Here is a 10,074-nt window from a genome sequence, read left to right as displayed (position 1 = left end):
TATGAATTTATCTGCATTAAGCTCAAGAAATGACTGCTGGTTAAACATTCCCTTGTGACACATGAATGACTAATTGACTCCATATGAGTACTTTCCCCTTTATGTTTGTTCAGCCATCATGACAACAATAAATGCACCATGGTCTTTTATAAAAACAAAAACACATTAATATGGTTATATAAATATTTCCAAGTATTCTGGGCATTTCTTAATGTGATGGAAATGATTTGCACTTAAGAACAACACCTTCCATTCATTAAGACCATTTAAAACGCTCGCAGTGGTCCATAATGGCTTTTTAATTTTGAACCTTTTGATATTTATGGCTTGCCTGTTTTGTTTTTGTAAGTTATATAATAAAGTTTTAGCTTTACGATTGCTAGCCAGTAGTTAACTGCAAGAGATCCGGTTGGTCTATGTTGACATCACTCAAATTCATCATGTTTTAACTACACAAGGTATTTGTAAACAGTATAGTTTAATGATAAGCAACCCTGTAGAACCACTGTAATTTAAAAGATAAAACATGCCGATCATACTAAGTCAGATGCCCTAGAAATGCATGCACACAAAGGCTCATCCTGTGTAGTGATAATGATAAGGTAGGGGTCCCGTCCTGACAGAATCTATGAAGCCAGGCTGTTAAAATGCAGATGTTTTGGCTTCTCACACATGGCACTCATACTCACAAAGCCTCAGGCACAAAACACAGCATAACATGTTGGTGAGACATTAGACAAAGGTTCACTGTATTGGCTTTGCACTGGAGGGCTGTGCAACTGTATTCGTTTATTGGAATGTGATCTACTGTGTATATTAAAGTGGCTCTACGAGGTACATTATACAAGGTACAGTTAATGTTTTTTTTTCTTGTGTGTGTGTTCAGAAATGAGTGCATGTGTAATACAAACATTCATTATGTGCCAGGATGATGATTTCATTTCATTATTTTGAAGTTTGCATGCAGCATGATTTTTTATTTACTCTCTCTCCACCTCTTTTCTACACTTTTCTCATTCCAAAGCGACTGAAGCACACACAAAAGACAAAAAGACAGTGAAAAGTACAGAGGCTACAATCATAGGTATGTGTTTAATCTTTATTTTAGCAGATATGTTGCATGAAAGCCAATGCATTTATGATAAAAATGTACTTTTTTTACTGAAGATAATTGCATTTTTGTTTGTCCATGCAGTTTATATACACTTGACTTTAACTGTATTTTATTTGATCTTTCTCTCATTTTAAGTAAATTTAGTCTGCTCTGAAATGTAGTTACTTAAACTTGAAGGGTAATAACAATGTAAAAAAAAAATGGGAGAGCAAAAGTTAATATAGCCTAGTTATTTCTAATCAACATAAAAATGTCTTTATGATTTTGATATTATTCATGGGTTTTGAAGATAGGTCCCACTTTATATTAAGTGTCTTTAATTACTATGTGCTAACATTTAAATGAATAATTTAATACAATGCACTTATTGTGTACATTCAAATTTTTTTCATGGTACTCATTAAAAAAAAAAAAAAAAATCCTGAATGTAATTAATTTTTGCAATCAGTAATTACACTGTTGAGCCTTTCCGGTTACCCCTTATTTTAAGGTGTCTGTGTTTTGCAATACAACATGAACAACACAATAAATAAATTGTATCTAGCAATTATTTTGTTTGATGTACATATAATAGTTAAAGACACCAAATATAAAGTATGACCCATTTGTCTGACAAGTTAGTCAATTAGACACATCCATAAACATATGCTTAATCCATAAACACAATACCCCCCCTCATTAAACCAAATTAATACCGCAATGCATGTTCAAACAAGAATGTAAGCAGACATATTACTGTACATTATTGTAGTGTTTTTTAATATCGCCCCAAGAGGTGAATCTGTCACCAGCACCAGAGCTGGATTTATCAATCATCCTGTAAACTGTACCGAAGCTTCCCTTAGGCAAAACTCACTTCTCTCCCCAAAGGAAAAAATGATAACATGTGGCACACTTGCCCAGACCTGAGAGAAATTTCATGATTTCTGTTTTAACTAGAACTCTGCTCTGACAGATATAAAACATAGCACATGCAAATAAAGATGATGATTTCTTGTAATAGTTTGTATATGGAAACAATTGTCAGGAAGATATAAGATGCATGTCTGTGCCTTGATGCTTGTGAGCTGTAATAATGTTCTTCGAAACTGTTCATATGAAATACAAGGAAATGTTATGTGCCTATACTGACTGCATATAGTGGGGCCGAAAGTCTGAGAGATGGGATTTTAAACTTCTGAACATTCTAGAATAAATAAATATTATGACACGAAATAAAAAAGAATGTTCAGGGTCACTAATCAATCAATCAACAATTACCCTCGCACACCTGCAGGTGATAGATAGGTGCGTAGGAAAAAAGACCAAAAACAAGTCAAAAATCAAAAACGAAAAAATCCCTCACACTATCAATACTTGCACACGTATCAAAATAGCTTTATTCACCACATTTCTGTCCCTTGACCTTAATCAGGCATATACAAACAATCTATTCAAACACAATCTCATTTAAAATCAACACATGACCAATCACTGTGATGATCCATCATTATCACAATTGGTGACGTAATACATCATTGTATCTCCATCATCATATAAAAGGGTTACATTGAAAAAATTTGGAGTGTCTATTTACACTAAGTGCAAATAGCATCCCTTGTTGGCAAAAGCTATTTACACTAGCTCCACCCACTAATGTTTGGTTGGGCCACTCAAGTTTTAAAAAAAGATGCGTGGAATTCAACGTCTTCAGTGGCGCGGCAGTAATGAGTAATGGCCCTTTCACCCTGAACCCAGCAGCAAGCGCAGCGCATTCCGAATCCTGTGTGAAAGGGCCATAAGGCTTGCAGACCTGGCTTTTAACGCTATCAACGCGGGTTTGAATCCGCCTTTTGCCGAGCTCCCATTTACTTTCAACAAAAATGAAAATAATGTTTAATAATATTAAAATTGTTTATTGGGTAGGGTTAGGGGAAGGTGTAGGGACGGTTTTTATTCTCCCAATAAGACAGCATCCATTTAATAATCATTTACACTCTATGATATTGTTGCATCCTGTTAAAGTACAAAAATACTGAGGTGCAAATAGTATCTGCCAATATAAACTATAGATAGCATCTAATTACTAGCCTATTTATTCTTAATGCAAAGAACTGATACATTTAGCCTACATAGTGTAAATAGAATCTATCGTTATTTTCACCTAGTGTAAACAGCATATCGCTAAGAAAATGCTGCTATTGTCACTTAGTGTAAATAGGATATATTGCTATTTTCACTTAGTGTAAATAGCATCTACAGCTATTTGCACTTAGTGTAAATAGTATCTATCGCTAAGAAAATATGCTATTTTCACTTAGCGTAATTAGCATTTATCACTATTTGCACTTAGTGTAAATATAATCTGTTGCTATTTGCACTTAGTGTAAATAGCCGCTGCCTTGAAAATTTACATATTACATAAACAGATAGAGACAAAAAGGAACATCAAAAAATGATCACTTTATAGCATCACACTGAACAGTTCTTCATCGTTCATGTCCATAGACTAATAAAAAAGTAAATAAAATGTGACACTGATCATGTGATTGTTTGTACAGTCAAATGTTCTTTCTTCATTGAAGCAGATGCTCTATAACAAGATCATCATCATCATCATCAATAATAATAACAATTATTAATTATTATAGTAATAATATTGTTAACGATAATAATTTAAATAATTTGCATTGAAAAAAATATGAATTTATTACGAATAAATTGAGTGTGAATTACATATAAAAATATGCATTTTTTAATGAAAAAAAAAAACGAATTTAATTATAAAATTAAATAATATAAAAATAATAATGGTAACTATTTGGTAATAATTTAAACAATTTTAATTAAGAATTCTGAATTTATTATGAATAATCTATAATGAAAAAAAATAATTTAATTGTAAATATTGTTAAACAAAATAATAATAATTGTTATTTGATAATAATTTAAAGAATTTCTATTGAAAAATTATGAATTGATTATGAATCATTTCTAATGACAAATTACTAATTTAATTATTTAAAAAAAAATGTAAAAATGAAGTTTTTTTTCACTAGTGGTCTCAGAAAGTGTATTTGCATTTGTATTTGTGTCCTGACAGGCAACTCATAGTGACAATGAGAGGCTGGATTTTTCTGCTTTTGCTGGCAAGGCTTGTCAATTTTTCCATGACACAACAGACCAACTCTTTGACCTGGCTGAGTTATTTGCGCAACCGAGCCTACAGTCATGGTTATGGCCGTAGTCACAATAACAATTTCGGCTCTCTAAGAACAGAGGATGAGCCTTCTGTGCTGGACTGCCCTTTGGAGTGTGAATGTCCTTCTACCTACCCCAAAGCAATGTACTGCAACAACCGCAGGCTACAGCATGTGCCATTCGTACCATCTCATATTGAGTATGTATACTTGCAAAATAACCAGATCACAAGCATCACAAATGGCGTCTTTGATGATGCTCCAAATTTAGCTTGGATCAGCATGCACACCAATAAACTGAGCTCTGACAAGATTGGTGAAAATGTCTTCGCCAAACTACCGAACCTTGAGCGCCTCTTTTTACACAACAACAACCTGAGCCGTGTTCCACAGGGTTTACCACGTTCCCTACGAGATCTACACATGAATCACAACAATATTTCAGTAGTTCCGGTCGACTCTTTCCGTGGAATGAGCAACCTGACGGCCCTGTATCTCCAAATGAACGCCATTGAAGACCTCGGTAATGCACTTGAGGATCTGCTATCCTTGACTCTGTTAGACTTGCGAGGGAACCGACTAAAGAAGATTCCAGAAAGTCTCCCACCAAAGCTGAGCCAACTCTACCTTGAGTACAACCGTATATCCAGCATTCCTGCTGACTTTCTGAGCCAACGGCCTGAGCTGCGCTTTGTACGGCTGTCCCACAATCAGCTCACTAATGGGGGAATTCCAGCCAACGCTTTCAATGTCAGCACACTTGTGGAACTCGATTTGTCCTTCAACAAGCTGGAGAGGATTCCCACTATCAGCACCAGTCTGGAGAATCTGTATCTCCAGGCCAACAAAATCAAAGGTACAGAAAACACCTGGAAATGTTACACATAAGACCATAAGGCATGTGAGCGGCTTATTTCCAAATCTTCTCCTGAAGAAACCTACAAAAAATATTTTTTTTGAAAAATAGTTTTGAAAAATATCACAGATGGTCTCCAAAAAGAATAATTTGTTTCACACATTTCATGAAAACCTACTGCATTCCCACTAATGTACTGCTCTGACAGTTTTTACCTACATTGTAGTATTTGACATGGTCATTCTAATGCAAACCATTCATGTCCCCATTTAGGCTCTGTTTGTGTTTGGATAAGACAATAACATACTGCTTTCCCTACATTTCCCAGAATTTTCAGTGAGCAGTTTTTGCAGAGTTGTGGACACAAAGAACTACTCTAATCTGCGTGTACTGCGACTGGACGCCAATGAAATCAGCGCCCAAGACATACCCACTGAAGCTGTACTCTGTCTGCGTCTGGCAACCAACATCGACCTGTAGGCCTGCCAACAAGTCATCCACAGTAACCTCCAGTCATATGACCATTGACAACATCTTGCAAATAAGAGTTTAGGTATCATTTGTATTATCTATTTGATAGTCATGTGATTTTGCCGTGTTTTAATAAAGAAATCACCCTACCAATATCAACAGAAAAGGCTAGGATAACGATTATAACATTATAAAGTCATTTGATTTCTTTAGGTGTGAACAAGCCTTTTTAAATGTAAATTTCTGTTCTGTTTATATCCATTTTACTTCTCAATCAATAATGACAGGAATGTTAAATGTAGGTGTGATGGGTATGCAGTAAAATGTAATGATTACCCAGCTAACAGGGAACGTTCTCAGAACTTTAGCTAATGTTATGAGCAAGCATTCTTCTAATAATGTTAACAGAACATATGTTCAGACTTATCTGTTTAATAATGTTCTCAAAATGTTAGCACAAAAACATTATTTATACATTGTTCATGGAACTTTTTTCTGAAACATTTTAGTTGCATGTTTGTCTGTTTTTTTTTTTAATTTTTTTTTTTTATAAATGTTATTACTTTTTCAGAGAACATTCAAAAGTAACATTTCCATAATGTTTGAAAAATGATAAAATGGAATGTTCCCTCACTGTGTTACTGTGTGCATAACCCATAAATAAATAAATAACATAAAATTAAAAAAAAAAAAAAAAAAAAAAACTGGACGTTTTAAAAGTTTAGAGAACATTCAGAAATAATGTTTTCATAACTCAAAGGCAATGTTAGCAAAACGTTCTTAGAACATATTTTGTTAGCTGGGTAGTTGCTTGAAGCAAGCGTACTTGTATACTGGGTGCAAGAGACATGATTATTTTATTATTATTTTAAAATATAGTAAATGCATGGTACAAATAATAGCAAATGCATGGTACAAATAATGGTGAAACTTGGGGTCTTTGCTTTGTAATTATATGTCATGATTTCTGGCAGTGGAACAAGATAATATGCCTGAAAGTTAATCGCATTAAGATCACAATTTGAGAAGTTAAATGAGGATGACCAAAAATATAAGTGCGTGAAAACTGAGGAAAGTTTAAATTTAGAAATTCAATTCCTCTTAGAATGTTATGAAGACCTTGAGAAGCTCTTTATGGACTAGCTGGACCAAAACAGTTTATCTACACTACAACCTGGTCAAAGCTTGCATCACTGCCATTGCCATTTATCTAATAACAATAAAATTTATAATAAATAAATAATAGGGGATTTCTTTCTTTCTTTAAAAAAAAAAGAAAAAAAAAGGAATTTATTTTCTAAACCTCACCTTGTCACAGTAAATATGTTTATGGTGATGCATTGTTGCTTGGGAATTTTTTGAGCTATCTTTAATCAGATGAACTTTAGCATTTACCCCTGAGAATGTGCTAATCCCAGTCATATTCATTAGCTTTAATAAACAGCCTTGACCTTCAATGAGAGCTGAGGGGAGCTGGCTCCGCGAGGACAGTGTTAACATTAATTACTGGAGATGAGTTTGTCACACACTGCCCAAAGGAGCTGATGAAATGTCAACATAACCTGGCGGAACATGAACATTCAGTTTAAGTCCTGCTCTGGGGTCTCTGAGCAGTCACACCGAAGAGAGCAACTTCACCCAAACATTCAGTCCCAATCCCTATAAACCTTTTTAATTTGATTTGAAGTCAACAGTTAAAGTCAGTGTAACTTATTGACATTACTGAAAAACTGTGTATGACATGAAAGCTGCTCTCCACCATTACTAAACCTCTAATTTGACAAACATTGAGCAATTGTGCATTAAATAAATATCAAGAAATCTAAAAGTGCAGAGCTCATACATACATAAAAGAAATAAATGTTGTTGAATAAAAATACTTGTTGATTCATACATGTTTGTTTAACCTCTGAGGGGAGTACAAATTATTCAAATATGTTCAGGTACAAAAATGTGAATACTGAGAAAAAATGAAAAAAAAAAAAAAAACTAAAAGGTAATTCTGACTTTCATATACATCACAAGAGCAGATAAATGTATATATTTATACCATGGTCTGTCTGAATTCTCGATTCTGATTGGCTGAAAGGTGTGCAATAAATAAGCAATATCACACGAGTAGCTGTGCGATATTGGCTGTATATTAGCACGGCTGTGATTTGGCCATAGATTGGCTATGGCCGAATCACAGCCGTGCTGATATACAGCCAATATCGCACAGCTACGAGTGTGCTATTGCGTTTATGCAACAGTTCGACGGCACAAGTGTGTAAATAAAAAAAAACAACAACAATGGAGTGTCTCTAAAAATCCTCTTTCGTGCAGAACTACTTCCTTCCGCCACGAATTCAACACAGTTAAGCATATATCGTCAGTGTCAGGCAGAAACCACGTAACTGTATTTCCTAATTTAGTTATTGGTCACCCTTTACGCCTGTATGTGGGTTTTACAAATATTTAACGAATGAAAAGGATTTTAAAGAGCTTGTGACAAAACCTTGTAACTCCATTGGATCCTCAAACTGTCAGTCAATCCTCATAAACCCTCCCCACCTCCATCGTGAAGTGCCACACGCAGTTTGGAGATCTCAACTTCTTTGCAATGCAAAGGTACATAAAGATCTGATGTTTGAAAAAAAAAATGACCACTTCACTCAACGGTTCTGTGTATCACTACACAACACCCTCAGCAACTACTCTTAGCAACGTAAACTGCATATTCTCAATTGATATTGTTCATTGAAGCTCACTGTATTATGTAGAAGAGTGTTGTGAGAAAAAGATTGAGTGAGCGAGTTTATTACCTGCATTCAGATTTAGCATTTTCTTTCAGGTCAGTCCTATGTTCATAATAAAAAATCTGTTTAAATATCCTATGTATTATCTTGTCCTTTTAACATTTAAGGGGTTTTCACATGACTAATAGCGCTAGTCAAAGCATTTGTGAGTTTTGTTCCGTGTTCACAACAATTCAGTCTTTTCAAAATAAAAGTCTTCGCTACTGACTGACACACTCATTTAGACAGTCTTTGCTGCCATCTAATGGTGTGATAATGTAACTTCTGTTGCTGTTCACGGTAAGGGACTATTTTTTCTGGTGGAAGGAAGGCTTTTAGAAAAAGTTTACCTCATGAAAGTTGCATTGATACATATTTCTGGCTTTAATATTTGTATTGTGTGGTAACCATTTTATAAAAGCAATAAGGTACTTGATGCTAGTGCTGTATCGTGAATAAGTCACGGCTGAAGGGCGTTGTTGGGCACGATGTGAAGCGGAGCGGATTCACGATACAGCACAGCCTCTCTTACCTTATTGCTTACGAAGAGTGGAGAAGAGTCTTCGTCTGATATTTCCCGTCTAGTGTAGCCAATGTGCTATGCTATATAGAGGATCTAAGTTAAATACAGCCTTGATATTAAATTATCAAATTTAACATAGTACAATTCGATTTGCTCTGGAACAAGTAATAGATTAATAAGACCAAAGATTGCCCATTTTATGTACCCAAAATAAGACACAGCGGCAAATCCTCGAAGCACTAACCAAGATGAAGCTGTTCTCGGCGTGTACACAACCCCTGAACGGCCGCTGATGATCCTGGAGCTCGCATCTCTGAAAAAGTCTAAACAAATTGTAAAATATGCGCTATGATTAAATATGAGTCACGTATTTTAAGGTCTAAACAACTACATTCTCGCCCCAAAAAAAAAAACTCTTAAAACTACAGTTCATGGTACAACAAGTGTAGTATTCGCAAAAAAATATGGTGGAATTGCTCGGCCGCCATGACAGTCGCTTCAAGCGGAGTGATACAAACGGTAAAAAGGTAGGAGTGCTGTTATCACTAGAATATTGCATGGCTATCAGCCAATCAGAACCAGAAAGAACTGTTGTATAAAACTGTTTAATGCACAGGTAGTTCCAAGTCAGTTTACGCACTACTTGCCTGATTCAAAGCAGGCAGAATGCTAGATCTAATGAGCCGTAACTGATGAAAACGGTCAAATATTGTGCTGCAAACATCAATAACAGTTTTAAGTTGTCAATGCTGGTAAATGACCATGGTATAAGCAGGATAATCCACAGCTAGCTGTGCATTAAATGATTTTAATGCACTTTGTGGAGGCAACCACCCCTGCACATCCCTATTTAATGCACAGCTAGCCACGGATTAAACCTTACATATATAATATTGATGCAATATATATACACACAAATTTCTTCTCATTCAGTATGATACAAGAATAGATAGCTCATACTTGAGGAGGAAAAAAACAACCATTTTATTTAGAGGCCCAAACTGGCAAAAATATACAAGGGATAAATAGGGAAGGAAATGAGGAGGTACCGAGGGAGGACAGATGGGGTAAATTAACCAATAAACAGGTAACAAGAAGGGCGGAGTAAAGACAATAGACAGGGGAGCACATGGCACATAGAAACAAACAAAACA

The 10,074-nt window shown here is 35.1% G+C and overlaps 1 protein-coding gene across 1 annotated transcript; it reads left to right on the top strand.

Moving 5' to 3' along the window:
* The first annotated feature begins 82 nt into the window (after positions 1-82).
* On the top strand, positions 83-7,572 carry fmodb (fibromodulin b). Its single transcript, XM_051904073.1, has 4 exons — positions 83-848; positions 1,025-1,084; positions 4,197-5,149; positions 5,478-7,572. Exons 3-4 carry the CDS (start codon positions 4,213-4,215, stop codon positions 5,627-5,629), a joined length of 1,089 nt encoding a protein of 362 aa, XP_051760033.1. The 5' UTR covers positions 83-848; positions 1,025-1,084; positions 4,197-4,212; the 3' UTR covers positions 5,630-7,572.
* Positions 7,573-10,074: the final 2,502 nt, after the last annotated feature.

Source organism: Ctenopharyngodon idella, chromosome 8, assembly GCF_019924925.1.
Source record: "Ctenopharyngodon idella isolate HZGC_01 chromosome 8, HZGC01, whole genome shotgun sequence".
Lineage (NCBI taxonomy): Eukaryota > Metazoa > Chordata > Actinopteri > Cypriniformes > Xenocyprididae > Ctenopharyngodon > Ctenopharyngodon idella.
This window is presented reverse-complemented; position numbering and strand designations above follow the sequence as displayed.

Bases quoted from the DNA above. Each gene is read 5' to 3' on its own strand.
- fmodb (XM_051904073.1), top strand. From the start codon at position 4,213: ATGAGAGGCTGGATTTTTCTGCTTTTGCTGGCAAGGCTTGTCAATTTT. The intron at 5,150-5,477 runs GTACAGAAAACA...TACATTTCCCAG, and splicing joins CCAGGCCAACAAAATCAAAG to AATTTTCAGTGAGCAGTTTT.